Raw genomic sequence first — 22246 nt, 5'->3', positions numbered from 1 at the left:
GATTTTAAACCCAATCCTTGGCTCAAAACTCAAATTTGAAAACTTAAACCTCGCTTGAAACCGTAATTGGAAGCCCTAACGTTTTATTGATATCCCAAACCTGTCTTTGCTCCCTAATCTTTGCTCAAACCCCTCAACCCATCTTAAAACCCTAAACGTATTCAACCTAGCAGACCAGAAGATCAAAGTTTTGAACAAGTGTCGACAAGTCTATTCAGTCGGCTCATCTTGGGTTAAAAACATAAGACGGCTCCTGGCATTTACGCTTCCAAACCGTCCCATGGTGAACCACACTGAACTGTACTGCTTGGAGAAAACGTGGCTCGGGTGTTAAAAGGGGGGGGGGGGGACAGTGGGAGGAAGTGAAGGGCTCGCCAAAGTCTCGCTTTTATCCCCCAATCTCAATGCGGTCTTTGTGTCCATAAAAAGGTCATAAAGCCACAAGATCTATCACTTTCTTGTGAAGACCGACCCACGAGGAGGGGTTAGGGGGGATAAAAGTTTCTCCACCTTCGTTGCTAAGTGTCTCGTTTCCGTGACTGATGAGATTATTAGCACAGTACAAGCCAGTGTAGTCAAGAACAATCAAGAACATGACAGAGAGAGAAAAACGGTTTATTTTGATTTGCTTTCAATCCCACCCACGCGTTTTCCCCCTCCCTGCTTTGCTTTTGAGGCCACTTTTTTGTTGTCCATCCAGCCAATTTCACATCTCAATCTGCACTTTTACATTGTTGGCTCTTTCCTGATCCTTCTACACTCCGTGTCCCCCCTCCATTTGTGTGTCCAATCAGTAACCCGTTCACTATTGTGTGTGTGTGTGTGTGCGCGTGTGTGTCTGACTGTGTGCGGCAGTCAGCTGTGTGCTGCCAGGTCACTATGGAAACAAAACAATTCAGCCCCTGTCTGGACTGGAGCAGTTCCTGTAGACTTGGGGCTTTTTTTTCACCATACGTGTGTTTGTGTGTGTGTGTATGTGTGTGTGCTTCCTTACTCTATCTGGGACCGCATGCCAATAAAACTACGCGACGCAGAGTGAAACACCACTGACGTGGATTCTTCTAAAATGGTGCCAGATGCCGCTTACTATGAGCTACTTGTGCTAACACCACCAAATATGATACCTCTGTTATTAGAATTTGTAGGGGTTTTCCATGCTTCTCTTGAGATTTTTCTCTCTTTTCCACTACATGACATGGCTCTAATCGCCATATAATTCGCCATGTGACTTTCTATTGGCTACACCGAGTACTATTTCGAGAACAGATATTTCAAGCATTTGGAGTCAATACCATACAGTATATGAGTGACGTAATGCTATAGCGGTTACTCATTGCCTGAACAGATTCAAACGTTTTAGGATATTCCTTAAAATGGTCTCAACACACATTCAGTGGTGCCTTAAACCAATTTCCAGGTTTTTCAAGATAATTAGGACTAACGTGTTCGCATAGATTAGTGTCAGACAACAAAAGCGACTTGCAGGTCGGAACTCCGACATAAACCAACTTTCTCGGCGTTCATCCAGTTTGCACACTGATGGGGAAAATGGCTTAGAATTTAGAAAGTGTAGTCGCATCACTGTTAGACGACAGAACTTGAAATTGCACCCCTGTTTGGGTTTAAAGTTTCCTCCATTTGCATTGTCTATTCCGAGCTTCCGCTGTGAGCGCTGCAGGGTTGTACTTCAGTCTCCACTTTGGTGTGACAGTCGGTTCACACGCTGTGCTTAGTGTCTTTGTGAATAAAATAGATCTCATGCTCCCTACTGTAATGTTAACCTTCCTTTAGTCTGTCATAATAATAAATGGTCATGACATCATAGTACAGCTTTTCCAAAGGATGACAATAAAATGGTTTGCGCAATAAATTGCCTCAAAAATATATCAAATATAATTTGACCAATGAACTCAACACCCTGCACTTATAGCGTCTCGCACCTCATGTTGTTTATGGCCTTTCACTTCCTGTGTTCTTCTGAAATGCTCTAGGGCCTGAGTGGTTACTTACGAGTGAGTCAGTGCATGGTTTGTGTGCGTATGTGTGTTTTCAAAGCAAGCAGCAAACAGCAAATGTGCCGTGGAGACCACATATACATTAACGCGGGCAGTCTAAGCCACTGAGTCACTGGGAGGTGTTTACTTAAAAAAAAAAAAAAAAACGTGATCATACCACGGCAGGCTCACCAATCGTGGGCTGCTAAAAGGAAAGCGTGACGGTCGACTTAAGCGGGGAAAGTATTCAGGGAAAACACAATTTAGGCGCTTAGCTTCTGTTATCATTTAATAGACACGGCAGCTAAGAAGGTGTCGAGTCAGCAGAAAAGCTCACCGTTTTGTTAAGTTGATCATTAAAATCGCAATGCTGCAAAGTGCAGGTACCATTTCAAGGGGCTCATCTGTGACTAAACCTTATTTGACAGCCACCCCCAAAAGTGTCCAACTTACAGTTTTTCATCACTAAAATCAAGTGTTCAAATCATTTTCTGGCTAGTATTTCATGTCAAAATCAATCAAATACATTTGGGCGCATACCCACATGGGCAAAATTGTTGGTAACCCTTTGTTAATGAGTGGTCACAGGAAAATAAGACTATATAAAAAAACAAAACAACTCATGAAACAGGCCTGGGCAAAAATAATGATAGCCTGAGAAAAGCTTGAAAATAATTTGACCATGTTCAACCAAGGTGTGTCCTCTTATTTGCATCACAGGTGCCTTCAAACTCGTAATCGGTCAGTCGGCCAAGTAGTCACTGTGCTCTTTGGTGACATGGTGTGTACCACATCAAAACATCCACCAGAGGAAGCGAAGGAGAGAGTTGTCTCAGGAGATTAGAAAGAAAATTATATAAACGGCTACAAGGCCATCTCCAAGCAGCTTGATGTTTGCATGTTTTTGTGACTGCATGTCCACTTTTTGTATGATGTAAATCTATATTGGGCCCATCATATTTTTTTCTTAAAATGTATCCTTATTTATTATAAAAAAAACAAAAAAAACATGGATCACAAAAATGTTGCCGTGTTCTTTTAGAGATTGGAATAAATTATTTGCATTTCAATTTATTTTAAAGTTGATAGAAAGAAACCGGTAAATTCAGTTTAAATTACTAAGTAATTTTTTTTATATTAATCTTTTCATTTTTGTTTTGTTTTAGGTCCTCGACCACTACGAAAAAGAAGGCTTCCACTTCCTGTCCGAGGTGTTTAACTCTTCACATTCCTTCCTGGAGGACCTTACAGGATTGACATTGTTACATCAGGAGACCCAGGCGGCAGAGGTAAATACAGTTTCAGACTCTCACCACAAATTTGTTCAGTAGCCCCTGCATTATCATCATTAAATTCCATACTGGACTAAGCAGAGGGGAGCAGGATCACTGCTGGCATCTCTCACCTCTTGACAGAGTTAAATATTCATTAATAAGCAGTTGGAAAGAATTTTAGGTCCAGGCGCCGCTGTTGGATACTGTAAATGTAGAAAGTCTTTATTTAGGGCTCAAAATATGTAAAACCACCAAACCCTTTCAAATGTTTCCTGTCAAACCAAATGTAAAACCAATAGAATTACACGTATATTTAAAACAAAGAATCTACGTTGCCTCAAGGATGGACCCAGTTAGCTTAAGTTCACTTAAGTTCCTAAATCCCAAGATGTGGGAAAATCCCACGTACTTCCTCCCTGACTCCTACTCATAACATGGAGGAGGAGGAGGAGGAGGAGGCCGAGTGAAGAGAGGAAAGATAACAGTGAGAGAGGAAAAAAAAAAGATGGGATGTTTATGAAAGAAACTTTTTCTCCTCCATCTTGCTTGGGACACCTTCACTCTATCTGCTGCCGTCTTTCTCGGAGCGTTTTATGAGAGTGTGTTGAAAATCTCTGTGGCCTAATCTGGCTCTCTTCAATCAGGGGATGAAGCGATTGTTTTTTAGTGCTCAGCCCACAAGCGCCGCAAGTCTTTCCGGTAAACACATTAGCCAAATTCGTGGAACTTGAGAAGAAATTTTGCTTTAGTCCATTCCACTAAGGGCCCCAAACCTTTTAACTTCTTCTGAAACAACGTCTTATGTCACGCAGGATACACATAGTGAACAAACGGGAATATAACAGCATTTTGTTTCCTCTGAGTCCCAGAAGTCATTAGTGCCTTGAGATAGGAGTGTTGGGATTTATGTTTTTTCTTTTTTTTTTAGATATGAGCCAGCGTTTATCCCAGCGTTTTTTTTTTACTTGGACTTGCTGGCAAAATTTGAGAGCAGTCAACTCAACTCACTTTGCAACAAGCAGCAGTTTGGCAATAAACGGTTCTTAAAAAAAAAAAAATAGGCATCAAGCTTTCAAATGGCACTGCCGGTTGTACATATTTAACTGTCAAATTAAACGTCATAGATAATTTCATTTTGTGTAATTGAAACAACCACATAGCTTTGCCTTATCTTAAGGTCTACTAATCCTAAAACAAAATGCAAAACGCCACGAACGGGCTAACCAATAGCCCATCTGTGGTGGTGTTATGATGCTTTAAACAACTGATGTTTGAGCACAAACATTGCATCAACACAATTTAGTGTAACACTACTCGGAGGCATATATTCTTTATCCTCTGCCATAAGTATCTGTTACTGCAATTTACCGCGTCATTTTCCAGCCGTTGTAAAAGTCTTCTTTGTTTGTGTTCCTGCCAACCAAGTTGCACACCCCTGAAATACCTGCAATTAATTAATCAGGGTGCACAAACTTTTTACTTGTTACCCTTGAAAAGTATGAATGTTAAAAAATGTGATGTGTGAGGAGCAGCTGCGAATTAAAGCCTCTTATTATCTATAATTACTATGGGGATAAATTGTGCAGCAATCCAAATGAACCGAGTAACGTTCCCTGCGTGGCTCATTTGTGTCTTAAAAAAAGTTCCTAGTATGTGCTCTTATTTTGATGGTAGCTGGTGTGTGTACGTGTGTAACTTTTCTAAACTCTAACGCACGTCACCAGAGGGCTGTAATATGCACTTTGGGCCTATTTCGGGCGAATGGTAACCTGAGAAGTGCTTTTCATGCGGTCACTGCAGGGTTTTTGGGGGAGTTCAAGTTTGGTTAAAGTTTAGACTGAGCGCGAGTGTGTGAATGGCTCCATTGTGAGAGGAGCCCCATCGAGATTAGGTTCGAGCTCTCAGTAGGATGGAAAATGTGTGCCGTGAATCTGGCGTCTGGCCAGTTCGGTGCGTATATATTCAAAACTGGTTGCATCATTCAGGTTTTTCTCCCAAAAAAAAAAAAAAGTGCTGCTGTCTGAATTGGATTTACTCTTTGAGTTTATACTTTGATTTATAGTCAGAGCTTTGCTATTGTTGGACCGCAGTGCTTGGCTCTAACTGCCTATTAAAGCCAGTACGCTGACTTTTATATCTTGCGCGCCATCCTCAATTTGCCCCTGGAACCGTCTTGCTCTTCAAGCTTCTGCTGCCTTAGCTCATGTTACGATCCTTTTTTGTGTTTTTTAAAAGGGACTGACATTGAATAGAGAATTGTAGCACTCACAACTACCAAACGAGGTTGTACAATCAAGCACAAATGCAAATAAATTGAAATCCCAAGTGACATCCTGGTTGTCCCCTTGTGCTATAATTTGAATATTGTTATAAATAGAAAAGACGGCCTTACAAATACGGTATCGGGACTGACTGAATTTACATCCAGCACCTTCTAAAGGTCCTTTATAAACGATGGCGACAATCACCACAGTTGGTGGAATTTGATGATCAGGCCTCATTCCTTGACACTGATTGGTAGGTGGATTAAAAAACGAGAGCGACCAATCAGGGATGAGTAGTTGGAGATTGTCGGCGAAGCACCACGAGATTGCACACACGCGACACTGTGGCAATACAGTTTTGAATTCGCCAGGTGAGGGAGCGAAGCAATCTTGATGAGTACTTCGTAATCGCTCGAGGAAAGCAGCCTCAAGTGTGCGAATTTTGTCTTTACACGAAACTGACGTATGACATGTTGATTGTCAACCTGTTCTGCAATTCACATTAGTTCTCACAGTTATTGTACTGACAGCCTTTTTCCTCAATGCACGAGCCGCTAATTATGTTTTTTGGTGTGCCAAACTTACCTGGAAAAAATTGCTCCTCAAAATGAGCAAATTGTTCCACAAACGAACTCATTCATTAGCAAAATTGCTTAGTTGCTATATTTTGAGGAATGTAAATCCTTGAGCTGGAAATAACACAATAAAGTGGCCAAAGACAAGATATTCATGTGTAACACTGTCTTTTTTTTTTAATGGTATTTAAATTGTTAAACAACTCAGAACAGATCAGCTTTTGTTTGGAACCTCCCACTTTTCAAGTGAGCAACAGTACTGGAACGGAAAATATTAAATTAACATAGAGGGAATAACATTGACTATTTGTTGGTGTAACCCTTAACTGCAATAACTTCATCAAATCTGCAACCAATTGACTGCGTTCAGTTTCTTCATTTGAAATGCTTTTCCAGGCCTCTTTCAGTTTGTTTCTTTCTTGTAAACTCTTCATTCAGTCTTTTCCTTAGAAGCTGACATACATGCTCTACTGGGTTGAGGTCTGGTGATTGACTTGGTGTTTTTGGGTCATTGTCTTGTAGCATGATGAAGTTTCTCCTGATTAGTTTGGCGCCATTTTTCACTAAATTTCCAGACAAATAGTTTTGTAGACTTCGGACTTCATTGTGTCACTAACATCATCAATAAAGACGAGTAAGCCCGCTCCCAAAGCAGCCTTGCAAGCCCTAGTCATGAAATTATCGCCAGCATGCTTCACAGATGAACTCGTGTGTTTTGGATCATAAGCAATGCAATTAAACTTTATGCATGCTTTATATTCCATTTATTCATTCATGTATCCATGCATCCTACCTTATGAGTCACTTTCTGATTCATCAGGAATATCAATCCTTCTCGTATTGAATACGTTTGGTCATTTCCAGTAAACTGCAGTTTTTTTTTTTTTTTTGCCATAAATCTCAGTCTGTATCTGTGTGTGGCTATCCCACACAAGAGGATGTGTGACCAACTGACCCTCACAATACAAAGACCCCTTTTCTGCACCCACCTCCTGCAAAGTGGCCTTGCCAGTAAGTCACAAGACCGAGCGGCCATGTTGACCTCTGAGAAGACTGTCCCCACTTGTCACTCCGTTTTGTCTGCTGACTTGAATTTGGGCGAGACCCCTTTTGAATACAGTCATCGTTTGTTCTTCAGATGAGGCAGTTACGATCAGGACAATAAGTAGAATTATTTTTGTATTTATTGTATTTGGTTTTCTCTTTGGCAGTTACCAGTGATTCCCAAACACTGCCGTGGCACACAAGTGTGCCGTGTTAAATGATCTACATGAAATTTTGAGATAACGGTAATTTTACTCACTGGGCCATAAAAAACATCTTGTTTAACAAGAGTGAATCATTTTTGTTGTCCTATTGGTGACAGTGGACAAACAATACTTGACCCTTTTTTGCCGGTCCGTCCCCGACTCTCCGGCCGCGATCTGGCAAGCCTTCCGGCCTCATTCCTCCGACCTTATTCATAAAAACTGTCAGCCCCGACCGCATTTATTTTGGTGGTAAGTGTTTTGTCAAACCGAATTGGGTTAATGGTTTGACTTCACCACCCCCCACTTACTGAGAAATTGTGCATTTAGTAGTCGTGGTGGTACTCACTTTAAATAGTTTATCATAAATAATCATAGATCGCAAGAGACTTCTGGCAAGGTCGATGAAATTTGTGTTACTCACTCAGGTACTGAGACAAACTAGCTTAGCTCGTATTGAACAGCAATAATTCTGATCAATTTTGCAATGAGCCTTGAAGTGCTTTTGTAACTTTCACACAGACATGCTCTCATCCAAGCTTCTCTCAGGAAGCTTTTTAAAAATAAACTTCCGTTCATTCCCATTGTGCATCAATGTTGCCGATCTGCCAGCACTTAGGACACTGCAAGTTTTGTCGCTTAAATTGCTCAATTTCAAAAGTCCGATGAAAGGTTCTTTTTGTCTAACTTGTGTCTAATTTCCCACCAAAGCCCCCTGGTACTGTTATGTAACAATTTTGTGGTTGTCATTAAGTCCCTTTCAATGAAATTTGCATTACTTTCTGCGTCACTTTGTCATCACAGGATATCCAGCGTAATCTCCAGATGTGCGTTTGTGTGTGGTTGCTTGATAACGTTGTGCTATTAAATCATCAACTTGAGTCATTTACGAATGCCCCCCCAGAGGAGGAGCAGCAGCAGGACACCGGGCCCACCTACGCTCACTCCGCTCGCAGCTCCCCAACGTTAAAACACAACTGCTGACGATAAAGTTGATTTAGTTTTGTTGGCCGTCGGCGCTCGAAGGCTCTTCTCTTCCTGTCTCTTTAGCCCACATAAACACGCCGACGCAAACGCACGCACACACACAGAGCGGCGTCAGAGGGCCCCATGTATGTCAGAGCTTTATCCAAACACAGCTACGGTTGCTACATGCAGCAATTATTACCAGATGGAGAAAACACATTAGGGCTGCCTTTTCATTAGCAGCCTACACACACACACACACACACACATGTAGACCAGTTCTTAGCTTTGAATTTCAAATTTCGTCCTTGGATGGGCCTGACTTGTGTAGCAACATGATAACCACAATATTAGAAACAGCTCTCGGTATGATGCAGTGCAAACTACTACTCTCGCAAGTGAACATTATAGTGATCTGCAGTGGCCCAGCCTCGCCACAAATAGCGGGGAAATAAAAACGCTAATAATTGATAGCCGGCACCCGGCTTATAATTGCCTGTCTTGATAGTTTACACCACAAACATGTTAATGTCATTTCAAACGTATCTTGCAACATTACCGTAAAAATAAACGGCCTGCAGATGTTTTGATTAAAGAAAAAAATGCACCAGTCGTGTACATGTGGTGAAGACGCTCCGTAACTTCCACTAACAACCCAGACTAGACTTAGCTGGAAAGCTTGTTTCTGTCAAGATGCATTATTTTAACATATCGTACTTCCTTGTCACCAATTACTTGCTTTATTTAGACACCGCTGTGGCACTCGTTCGTTTATTTGTTAGGAATGTACACTAACAGGGAATATGTATTTAAATAACTTGATCCGAAATGTTTGATATGATACCGAATTTGTTATATAAACGTATGGTTTTTTTTGCATTAGCTTTTCATGTGAACCGAACTGTGAGCTTAAAACTAATGTTCGTACTGCACCATGACTTTCGGTGTAACGTTGCACCCTGGTTAATTATTAGTAAATAATCTGCTGCGACCTGAATTTTTTTCTCCATATGACCCGCTTTTGTATATCTGTATATTACCGACGAGCATGGCACGCACGCCGTCGTCATCCATGTATTTTGGTGTCATGCGTGTATGCCAACGATGCCGTGCCCTCCACTCTAATAATATATACTCGCAGGGAATGCATGTCTGCTACGTGCAGACATATTTCGCCTACCATGCTTCCTTTCTTTACATAGATTCCGCATTCAGGTCTATACATAGGGGGCTAAATCTCCTCCGTCATCCACACACTAAATTCAGCAGCAGTATGTCAGTCAGTGCTTGACTTATAACCTGCCTCGCTAACCTTTTCCAATCCCGTCCTGCTCGAAGGTTACTGTCCTTCCGAGACTGTATTTTTATCTTCAGCGAAACCTCCCTTGCTCGATCCTTCAACTCCTGGGCATACGAGGCATACAATGGAGGCTATTGTCGAGTGTATAATAATTATATTCCTCTTCTTTCTGGGTGGCTGCTATATTGATGAGTTGCAACAAGCCTCCCAGTAATACACAATCGTTTTTCACAGAATTATAATTTTTGAACATTTGAGCTATTTTGTGAAGAAGAGAAAGAAAGACAATCCATTTCACCATAATAAACGTCATTAAAGATCACGGTGCGCTTTTGTTATCCAAGATGTAGGAATGTTATTGAGAAACGTTTAGAATTCCAATAATGTGTATTTGATAAAAAGAAGCACTTTTGGTGATGCATACTTTTCAGTTCGGTTTCTATCATCTCTAAAGCAACACAACGTAATAATTTCACTTTAATGTAACAACTTCACAATCATGTTTATATTGCTTTGCCTTGCTTGTTGGAGAATAGCAATTGCCATGGCAACCCTGGACTACTTGATTCTTAATATTTGGTAATAATGTGTAAGTGAGGGTTGGACATTAGACTAAATTTCCTTGATGGACTCTGGATGGAAAATATATCAGTAAATTATTTTTTGAAATATTCTAATATATATATATGTTCATTTAGATAGCATATAATGAAACCAAAATAATAATTCCCTCCATCAATTTTTATATTTTGAAAGAGCCTAGATTTTTTTTCCCGCAATAGAAACTGAGGCATTGAGCAATACGCATTCTGTGGAGGAGGGGGGGGGTTCAGGGTAAGCAACGATGTCGTCATTCCTCAAAGTCCCCGCGGTCTATTATTCAGTCCCTGACGAGGTATGCAATGCAAAATATGTAGGCCTCGCCGGGCTATTTGCATTTGAAGGCTGCAACCATCCAATGGTTATTATCGTCGCTGTCCAACAAAAGTATGTGTCCCTCTGTTATTAAAAATTAATAATTACAAAACTTTTCGACATGTCGCTAAATCACTGCTTTTGCAATGCGTAAATGGACAAGACCATGTCATTGTCATATTTTTTTGTGTAAGCAGTGAACATCAGCTTTGACGGCTATGAACGACGCAAGCTGTGGGAAAAGCTAATTTACAAAAAAAATATATAAATATTCCTGACAAATTAATTAATAAATCATGCCAACTCTATCGCGAAATGATGCAGGCGCTCTAAATGTGAATTTACATATTTTTCATCGAACATGTTGTAGTCAGCAGGCGATAAGACAAAGACATTTTTAGCGAACTTTATTACTGTTCCGTCCATTCTTAATAATTCCGTCCATGGGGTTGGTCTCATGAAGGGGTGCGGGTGCAGGGCAGAGGGGACGCATTGGCACCCGCAGCAGCTGTGCTTGCCAAAACGAGCTCATACCGAATTACTGATCATCAATCTTAGGGGAGTTATTTTCATAAATAGGAACCTTTAAAGCCATCTTTTCCCTCCACACGCGTGAGCAAACTATGCATTCTATACATGGCTTTTGCTTACTGGCGCCAGTAAGCCCAGTGAGATGTCTTCTTCTGGACTGGCAGCTGGCTGAAGTCACGGACACGCAGACGATCAGAAAGACCCGCTAGACGCAGATGGACCGCAAGGCCAATTTCCGTCTCGTCTTCATTATCACTATTCCAAAAATGCATTTTTAAAATATGGTTTGACTTCGGTTGATCTTTTATAAAGCTTCTGTATTTTAATTAACATTTGCTAGGAATGTTTTTGTTTCAGATTGTTTGCTAGCAGGTGTGTGGCTATCTCAATTCACCTGTTTGCGTTTTTTTTTTCCCCCCTATGGATCCTTTCTCAGTTGTGTGTGGAAAAGCTCAAACGCGCTCTTTCTGCAAGGCCCTGATATAGCGCCAAAGCTGTGGCTAATAGGAAAGTAGTAATTAGGTGCCATGGAAATACATTGGTGTGATACATCTCTCTTGATAGACCAAGATTTTGTGTTGTCATTAAGGGGGCTAAGTTTAAAGGGGAAGTCAACCCCAAAATTTTATTTTGCTAGAATATGTTCCACGCAGGCCTACTTGTCTAAACATTGCATTCTGATTAATATTGCGTTTGTGGAATATGAGTTCAGCAAGAAAATCCACATGTTTTTAGTCGGCTCAGGGGGGCAGCCCTTTTGTCACTTCTGTTGACTGAAAATGACTCCAAAGTTCTTTTGGGCTCAGGTAACGACCAAGAATTTTCCTGAACTTGAGAAATCTATAAATATCATTGGTTAGCCGGAATCTTTCACATTTACAGGGTTTCCAACATCTGGAATGTAACATTCAGGATTATATTTTTTTTACAGCTGACAAATAAATCATGCTAAAAACCCACATAGTCAACCGTTACTTAAAATTGACTGTCATTCTTCACAATTGATATCGCCTGGATCGTACTCAAATATCAATCAAATAGCTTGTGCATTGATGTTGAAGTCTTTGGTGGTGAAAGTAAAATAATGCATGGTCTTCCTGCACTGCTCTGTCATTGACTTAAAAAAAAAAGAAGGGAGTTATCAGCGTGTGAAGTTCAAGCTGTATCCTGTTGCTATTGTTCTTGTTTTGGAGTCTATCAGCTGAGGGCGGAAAAGGTGAATTTGCTGTGTGATAGGTTATGTTCAAATATGGTTATTATGCTAGAGCAAGAAATGGTTTGGAGTAGGCTACACGTAAGAACGGAGAAGTGATGGTCCTGATGTGCAGTGTATGGCTGATTCTTTCCCTCAGGTATCGGCTCTTGGATATCTGACACACACACACACACACTTACACACAAACACACACTGACCACAATGCCAACTCTTAATCTCTTTCCCCGGGCACTGTTCTGTCCAGCACATGGAGGACGGTGATAGCATCGAGCCCTAGGAAATCGACAATGAGGAACACACACGCACACGCGCAGACCTAAATATACAGAGAAAAGGAGATGCAGAGAAAGATCTTTGGCATAATTTGCTTGACCAAATTTATCTCTGAAAAAAACACCAGCTCACTATTTATAGTTTGGCATGTCGTTTTGAGCTCTCTCAAACAATAATTAAAAAATGATGAAATATCAATTGAAACAGAAGAGGAAGTTTTTTTGTTGTTTTTTAATTAAAAAAAAACAAAAAAAAAACGACACTATAACAGTAATGTCTTGAGGTCTTTGAGATACAGCCGTCGTTCAGGTGATGTTTTTGTTTAGACTTGCGGAAAAAAACTTGAAATACAAGCACTGTGTGATTCAGTTTGACATTGTGAACAATTTTTCAAATGAAAAGGCTTTCATGTAGTTTAATGGCTCTCCAAATATCCTGTCAAGCTGAACATAAAGCAGAGAATTAAACACACAACTTTGCTTTCAAGTTTACTATCTTAATACTAACACATAATGGAAATAGCCACAGACGGGCTAACAAATAGCATTTTCGTGGCAGTGTTATAATGCTTTATGGAACACAAACAATGCAACAACACATGTAGACAGACAATACAACCACACTCACAATCATATTCTTTATTCTCCGTGAAAAAGTATTTCAGAAAACAAATGGTCGTATCTCATTAGTCACATGAACATTTTGACCACCTGTGATGATCACCTCACACTGTGACCATTTCAATTCCTGCCCTATTCTATTTCTCTCGTAGAGTTAATTTTCATTAAAGCACCTAAGCTATGGTTGAGTACGCATATGAAGTATTCACCTCAGTTATTTTGTGAGAAAACTAGTCATCTACAGCTCATATTTGAAGCATTTTCCATCATTGCTTTGTTCCGTGAATCGGAATCCTCCGGTGGTGACTGATCGTTGAAGTCGCAGTGAACGATTACTGATGTGTCTTTCCCCAAACAATCCCAAATGATGTTTAATTGCTACTAAAATGGTGGCACAAAGAGCCTTTTGTAATGGCAGACTAACTGCTTGTTTGCTCTTGATCGTCCGTGGTTTACCCGGAACTTAGGAACAGTGTGTGTGTGTGTGTGTGTGTGTGTGTGTGTGTGTGTCAATGCTCGTAAACTTCATTAAAGCTTCGGTTCTCTTGAAGGCCTCAAGATTTTTAGAACACACTGATGGAAAGGCTCTCGGGATTTCATAATTTGGGGTTTTGTTGAATGCATGTGTTTGTGTGTGTGTGGGGGTGTGTGTGTGTGTGTGTGTGTGTGTGTGTGTTGTCCTTCAAGCTATTGCTCATCTGACCCAACATCATTTGGCTTTGAGTCATGCCTCTAATTAAACATAGGGCAAGTCTCAACTGGCAACACTTGCACACACGCCGTCTCTGAAGTTGTTATTGCCATGTGGTTCGCTTCACATAGACTGATATTGCCCAACCACAGCAGAATAGAGAGGCCTCATGCTCAACTGGGCTTCAGAGTAGCATTCAGTGGAGGTTCGACGTCTACCATGGTTGACCAATCGGTATCGAATTGTACATCTTTATTGTATTGTTAGCATTAAGCTAACGGTTTTTCATGAGGCAGTGTTATGTGATTTGTTTTCATAGCAAGGTGTGAGACCTGCCGTTGAGTAAGTTGGTGCCCATTTGGACACTTTTTTGCAAAAATATGCTAAAACCCATTCACTACCAGCCAAGTAAAAAAAAAAAAATGGATCTTTGACGTCTTTATCCGTCAATGGCTGTAAATGAGTTAAAATATACTGAAGCCCAGTTGAACGTCTTGAGGCCGAATTTCTAATTTGGGATTCATACCGGAAAAAAATTACACTGATCAACACATTTTTACTGCAGTTTTTTTTTTCATCAGATGAGAAAAAGTAAACTTTTATCCATGATTATTATTATGTATTTTTTTGCATACATTCAAAATCTTCCCTGCAAAGTCATGTCATAAAAAAATCGTGTCAACAAAATAGTTAACTAGTCTATTTTTTGGGTTGTGTAATGCTGCTCTCACGTCAAGAAGTAAATCCTCTTTGGAGGTAAATATTTAGTTTGTTGCTCGGGTGTGAAAATTGTGACATTGGCGAATGTGACTCAGAAAATGTGTTGATAACCTTCAAGTGTGCAGGAAATGTGTCAGAGAAGTTACCGGAGGAGTGGGGGGGCCCGATAGCGGGACAGGAAGAGGGACATGGGAACTCGGCAGATTAGGAGGTGTGACCATAAAGAAACAGGACTGTGGAAATGGTGCACTCGTCTCGATGCCACAGTGTTGCACAATATCTTTCAGCTTTTCTGCGCTTTTGGGCTTTTGGGTAACACATGGCTATGATGCAACGGGTCCAAAAGTCTCTTGAAGAAATTTGACACACTTATTTTTGGCCTATTTTATCTTATTGTTTATATGAAGAATTTTATTATTTGCAGGTCTAAACATTGCTTGTAAAAAAAAAAAATAATAATAAGATTGCTTTGTTTGCTCACAAACTAAAATATTCATAGATTTTAGCCCAGTCTTTATGTAATGAACTAGATTTTCTTCTTGTCTTCATTAATCCATAAAAATGCTTGTTGATTTCATCCCAGTCATTGTTTAGTAGTTTTAGCCTTGTCTAGTCTTGTTCCGTCCGGTGGAAAATGCATTGACGAAAATATTTTCGTCTAGTTTTCCCTAACAAAATGAACAGTAGATACGGCAGTGAGACTACATAAAGGCAAAAACAATCGGCAAACATGTACCATTTTGCCCGTTATTTTAGCAAATGTTTGAACGGCCATAATCTTCTTTAATCCTTCAAGCCCTTTTCAAAAAGTCTTAAAAAAAAGCTAGAAAAAGATGCACAGAGTGAGAGCATACCGAAATGAATGTGACCGATTGTGACAGCAGCATGCAAGTCGAAAGACCAGAAAATGAAGTAGAGGGAGCGTGTGCCAAAGTGTTGTGCTTCCACAAAAGCCTGAAAATGAAGCACGAAGCAAGAGCATGGCAAAGCGTGGCAGAAGTGTTCTGTACCAAAGCCAAGATAAGAAGCACATCATATCAAATGAACAATAGCTGTTCCGAATCTCTAACATCAGCCATTAATCGATTGCCAATGTGTCACAGTCTTGTTTTGTCCGATCTGAAAAAAAAAAAAAAGAGAAAAATCAGCATTTAAGTCAGGTCGTCTCAGAGCAAGGCCACCATGTGACCCCCTGAGAGAGCAAAATATTTCAGGGAAAGTGCCTTTGGAAAAAAAAAAATGAGGGTCAGGGAGGTGGGTGGCGTGTGAGGAGGGCAGGGGTGGGGGGGCGGATGGGGGGAGCGGGGTGCTGTCTGTCGGAGTCCCACGAGAAACAACTGGACTCAGCTGTTGCTCCACAGGCCACCACACCCGGCCGAGAGCCACTCGGTTTGTTGTTCTAGCTGGCCTTTTATAACTCTTGAGAGACCAGCCAAGGTTGGGGGGGGGGGGGTAGGACTCGAGGTACAAAATAGACAAGAAGAGCAAATGTTCGTAAATTCGACGGACACTTTTTGTCGTGAAGAGGAGGTCCTGCTCCGAGCTTTGGGCTGTGAGTGCAGGTGCTTTGTTGGATTAACCCCAGTTTATGAAAACACAGGGGGGAGGGGGTGAGGGAGGGAGGGAAAGGGCTGTTGTTGATGGGGGGGCTATGTGACTTTGCTGGGACTGGCTTATGAGCTCAGTTCCCAGCAAAAAGGAAAAGTGCACTGAAACGTCACCGCTTTCCCTCTTGTGTCACCGTGTTGCACGTCAGCCACTCTTGGCCGTACCCACTTAACATCCCAGAGTAAATAAGCATTTGAATCCCCGGCTAAAAGGAACTATAGTTACGCAGACCGCCGCCATGGCACAACTTCCTCGGTACTGTTCATCTGTGCGTTCACTCAATTGAAAAAAATAAAAATAAATAAAAATGCTCCGATACTACACACAGATGCCACCGATTGCAAATAAGTGATAACAGGATGACGAGCAGCAAGAGGCCAATACATCATCACCTCACAACTGAAATGTGTTACAAGGCACGTTTAAATGAAATACTGGATGTTGCAAGACTTTCAGTTCAATTGTAAAATGCCAATTTGTCACTCAATAGAATTTTAATTATAATTAATATGTTATATTTGAGTAATGCCACTTTGGGTGGGTAGTCAAATTTTAGGACTTATGAAGTCTGAACCAAATGTCACTGGTGCGTCTGATTTTCAAAACATTAAGAGAATCTGTTCAATGTGATATTCACATTTCACAACAGAGAGTATAGTAGTAAAATTCTAGTAAAAATTCCAGCAAAATTCTGGCAGGATATGTTACGGTCGCACGTTTCTACTTTAGTGATTATATTCCCGTGCTGATGCACCACAACTGCCTCTTCCTCTCTCCACCCATGTCTTCCTTTTCCTGTCCCTATGATGAGGTCGTGCACTCCCTTCAGTGTCCCTCTGTAAGAGGTCTCATGAGGCCTGAGGGGGGGGGGGTGGGGGGGGAGAGAGAGAGAGAGAGAGAGAGAGAGAGAGAGAGAGAATTTATATGTGGGATATCGACAAACCTGCATATGAGTCATAAAACACGTAAAAAGCATATTGAACCCTAAAAATAGTCTTCCATTGTTGCTCTTTCCATATTTCCACACCGCTAATTAAAGCTTTGACGTCGGCCTCACTGCCCATTCTGCGCGGCCCATATTATTCTCTATAAAACCACTACGCATTGTCCTCATATTTTTTCTATTCTGCAACATTTCAAACATGTCAATTAAATGGAAAACGCTGCTGTCGTCTCCGTTTCTTTTGCGTCACCAAAATGAAAAAAAAAAAAAAAAAACTCCTCCTCTTTCTTTCTTGGGAGGCTGCTCAAACCACATCAGTGTGTGTGGCCCACTAATTGCATCTTACATGGAGCCAGTCTCGATGATGAAAGCTCTACTTTGTGCTTTGGTGTCACTTTTAATATGTAAAGCAGATGTGTGTTTAATGGTTGAGCCCATCCGTGGTTGTGTAGGAGAGTCGTGCACCCACCGGGAGCCTACCAGCATGTACGCCAAGTCCACTTACTGTAAACGGCGCTGATGGTTTTCCGTGTGATCGAGTGGGCTTTGATGCTAGTACCTTCAAATTTATATTCGCGACGAGTTAACGAGAAATCACGGGGAAATAAGTACGTACGGACTCGTGCTAGCATACTGCAGAGTGTGAGGAATTTTTGCCACGCTTGACTTTCAGCGTCTTTTCAAACCAAATACCACATTTTCCACACCTTATTTGTTCAGAGGACAATCATCAACGAGTTGGCCGCTAGTGGTCCTGAACGCAGCTTGTGGCGTCTCATGCGTCCGATCCCATCTCAGGATTACGAGTGCTGCGATATCAGCAGCAGCACAGCTGATGGCAAACCCGCACGCATTACATGCAGCTTTAGCAGTGAGGCGTCTTCAAGTTACGCTGGGGAGCAGCGATAAACCAGATTCGCATTTAGAGATGGCCGCTCGACGGCAGCGTGGCCAATCTCTTTTTCGCGCTTGGCACGGTGTGTGCGCGTATATTTGTGTGTCCGTTTTATATGCCCTTCCCGTTCTTGTATGCAGTCCCGCCTCGACCTTCAACTATAACTTGTTCCCTGACTGAGATTGAGATTAAATTTACTTGTATTTTAAATTGTGAGTGAGATTCAAGATGCTGGGTAGTTTTAGTGCAGTGGTGGGCAAACTTTTTGATTGGCGGGCCACAATGGGTTCTAAAATTTGACAGAGGGGCCGGACCAGGAGTAGATGGATGGAGTGTTTTGGTAACCTCACCTCATCGGAGAAAAAAAATACATTTAGTTTTAAATGAAAGTGAACAAAAGCATTACAACAATATATATGTATTTGAAAAACCACAGTATTTAGAAAATAAGACAATAAAAAGGTTTATTCATTTATTTTTTTTCAAGTTTGGCGGGCCGGATTAAAAACTTTAACGGGCAACATGTGGCCCCCGGGCTGTAGTTGCCCACGCTGTTTTAGTGTGTTCGCAAGCTCGTGAGCTAGCTAGTTAATGCTCTCATTGGATAGTTATTTAGTTAACTAGCAAGTTAGCTCATTAAATAACTAGCTAGCTATTTAGCTAGCTAATAATTAGTTTACACAAATACTCCTCAACCAACAGCTAGTCATTCAGTTAGCTTAGCGGGTTATCCCCAAACTCCACGACAAAAGTTAGCTAGTTATGATAGATTTACGTTCTGAACCCAGTGGCCACAGCAAAACTGTTTTCCCAAAATGATTTGGGATTTTGGCCATTTTTTTTCCCTCCTCACAGCCTATCATGGTAGCCGTGACCAAACTCGCAAAATGCACTCCAAACACGGCAAAATCTGACAAAACTTGAAAGGAACTTGAGATGCAGAGGAAGTACGGAGTCTTCCCGTATTTTTTGCATTCACTTTGTTTGATTACGGCTGTCCAGATTTCTTCTCCGCACCAGTTTCAGAATCTCGCCGGGCATTCGTGGCAATCACGGCTTGCCAGTTTTGCGCGTTCCGTTTTGTCCTTGGTGGGATGAAACATGATTTCTGTGGATGCCGGTAATGTAACGTAAATGTGGTATAAGGTAGCCAAAAAATATTCAACTAATAGTAAACAAATTAGTTACTCAATTTGATAGTAAACCAAGTCAAGGAGTGTGGCACGAGCTAAACAAAACTTCGCGAATGTAAAGGTCTAACATAATCCGTTGAATCTCATTTTAGGAGTTGTTAGTCTTAAACAAACATTAGTTCGTAACTCATTTCATTCTCTCATTTGTTAACATATCGCGGCTCTCTCAACTTATTGGCTTCACTTTACTGCGTCTATTCATGTTACATAGGACAACCCCCCCCCCTTAACCCACTTCCCTCCGTCTTTTATTATGTTCAGCTCACACACACACAGCACACATGGACGAGCGCAGCTTGGCGGGCGTCCAGAGAGGCTCACCGCTTTTCAAAGAGCTCTTTGCCCGCCGTTCTTTTGATGCCGGCTGGCCAGCACAAATGTTGTCCTTTGATATGAATTTGTCCTCATTCTCCACACTGCGAGGGAACTGCAGCAGCCTGGAGCCAACCACGCACACCAAAACCACGTCACAGTGATGCGCCGCGCCTGAGTGGCTCAGTCTCAGCATGGAAGTCCGCATTGCGGTCGCCTCTGGGGTCACATCATAGTTTTTTTGTTTTGTTTTCATTAATATTGCGATTTAATACGCGTCGTATTTTTTTTTGGGGCAAACGCTAGCTATTGATCAATCTGTAGTATAATAAACAATATCAGATTTATAATACATAGTTTTTGTCTTATAAGTTAGGCTTATGCTAAAATAGGGAAAATGAACCATGAAATAATATAAAATAAATTACCAACTTCAATCAGAGTTAACTTACTAAACACCTGCAGTCTCTTAAGACTTCCCAAAAGTCTACTAAACAAGTGTATAAAAAAATCCAAGTTCCAAGCGAACTTCCGATAAATGAAGTGGAAAAAAGGATAGGCAGTCGAACCCAGATACAAAATGAGAACACTCACAAGGAGCTACACTGAAATAACCGGCCAACCCGGGCGACTTCAGCTCCTGATGTTGCTCCTTAGGCCCCGCCTCTAAAATACAATTACACACAAGTACAACTCTTTGTACAGTAATTGCAATTTACAAAACTAATATAAATACCAACACCAAAGCTGTTGTCTGCCACAGCTCACACACACCCTCGCCGGCATGAAACGCCATCCTAGCAGACCCCGCCCCTTAAAGGCACATGCATGCACACGGCCCCTAAAATACATACAGTAGGGTACATTTATTATATCTGTTCAAATGTGGTTTAAGAAATGCATTTGAATAATTGTGCATGTTTTTACGAAGATACTAAAAAATGAGATTGGGATGAGACTTTGGTTAGCAGTCCCCGCTGAGGTTTGCACTAGAATCCACGGCTCAGCTCAGAGGTTTGAAGCAGCACTTTCTGAGGAATGCAGCATGGATGTGTCAAATGGGAGTGTGTGTGTGCGCGCGCGTGTGTGTAACATTCCAGGCAGTCTTAGAGGTATGCGAATTACGTCTCACAGAGTGGGAATGTGAAGAATCCGCTGCCACGAGAAGACCACTTTTGTTTACTGACACAGTGCTGCCAAGGAGGTTGCGTGCGGGTGCGCGTGTGTGTGTCACATGCTCATGTCACTTCCTGATAATAAAGGCTTCAGTCATGATTGGAATTACAGCGGAATCCTCTGAAGTACCAGCCATTCTTCCATTTTGGAAGGAGTTACAAAAATCTTTTTTTTTTGATACATTATTGCTCTAATAGCCCTTAAAAATTTGCCCCAAAAGAAAAAAATATCTGTGTTTTTTATGTTGTCATTATGTAGTGTTGTGCATAAAAAATGTTGAGGGAAAAAAAAATAATAATTTTGTTTGAGTCCAAGGTCAGAAAAAAGAAAAATGTTGCAGAAGAGAAGAAATGCGAATACTTGTGCTGAAGTGAAAAGTCAGTTGCTTGCATGTCTAGCGAGCAAAAATGAATTAAACCGAATTTTCCCCGCACTTCATCTGATTCAAAGGTCATATCCTACTTGCAGGGTTTTATTTATTTATTTATTTTTAATATCGTTCCCTTTCACTCATGTTTCCGAAAAGCAATGTTGTTTTGTTCTGTTTGTATTTGTTTTTTAAATGTGGTTTTATGTGTGCAAGGTTAAAAAAAAAAAGATCTTTGGATAGGTAGATGGATAGGACTAAAATGCGCTATATAAATAAAATTGTATTTTATTGTATTGAAGATGAAAACAACATTTTAGCTTTGTAAAAATAACATCTTATTTCAAATACATTCTAGTTTTTAATTTAGTTCATAAAAATCTTTTTTTTTTCAGTTTTATTTGTAATTATTGACTGTGAATATTTGACATGACGTTCAAACCGACACACGATGGCGGAGGCAATGACTTCAAGTTGTTGATAATTGCGTTTCGAGTCGGCACGTTAGCAGGGAACTAACTTACACCAACTCACACTGATTTCTTCCACAACTTTATCACAATTTGGTGTAAATTGCTTTGAATCTTGTCTAATATTTGGCTTTCCTAATATGCGTTTGTGTTTTTCAACAGATTTGGGATATGAGCGATGACGAGAGCATCTGAGGAACCAAAAATCTTGAAAATTGGAACGTCACAGCCCATCATGTCTGTTTGAACCACAAATCACTCACTTAGGAAGACTTGTCGGAAGAGAAGCACTTTGGTCTTTTCGCCTCACATGTTTCTTCTAACTCCAATACTCCCCCAAATTGTTTCCCCTTGAATGTACCATTTCTGGTGTTTTGTTTTGTTTTAGTGAATCTGTGATACTTGCATACGGAATGTTCACTTTTTATTTTGGGGGGGAAGACAACATACTTAAGACAAAATTATGTGTAACCATTAGCAACCAAATGGTGTTTTCTATTCAATTCCGATATTTTTATGTGCGATAACAAAAATTGCAACTTCTGTATTACTTATACGTTTGTAAAACCTGCATTTAGTCATTTGATTGTGCTTAGTTTAATCATTGTGTACTTAACGAAATGATGTAGCAAAACTTAATAAAAGGTGTCTATAATCTTTACGCGTACACTTTCTTGCACACAAATAGCTCAGTCA

The 22246-nt window shown here is 40.8% G+C and overlaps 1 protein-coding gene across 1 annotated transcript in view; it reads left to right on the top strand.

Moving 5' to 3' along the window:
• Positions 1–22209, top strand: part of atg7 (ATG7 autophagy related 7 homolog (S. cerevisiae)) — a 39993-nt gene extending 17784 nt beyond the window's left edge. Inside the window, exons 17-18 of the mRNA XM_088308710.1 lie at positions 3161–3283; positions 21713–22209. Coding sequence (XP_088164836.1) covers positions 3161–3283; positions 21713–21745 — 156 coding nt within the window. The 3' untranslated portion in view covers positions 21746–22209. The remainder of the gene's footprint in view (positions 1–3160; positions 3284–21712) is intronic.
• Positions 22210–22246: the final 37 nt, after the last annotated feature.

The sequence above is a fragment of the Idiotropiscis lumnitzeri genome, chromosome 11 (genome assembly GCF_059441095.1).
Source record: "Idiotropiscis lumnitzeri isolate Australia: NSW breed Sydney's pygmy pipehorse chromosome 11, RoL_Ilum_1.0, whole genome shotgun sequence".
NCBI classification, from domain to species: domain Eukaryota; kingdom Metazoa; phylum Chordata; class Actinopteri; order Syngnathiformes; family Syngnathidae; genus Idiotropiscis; species Idiotropiscis lumnitzeri.
The sequence above is the reverse complement of the archived record's forward strand: the minus strand, read 5'-3'. Positions and strand labels throughout refer to the sequence as shown.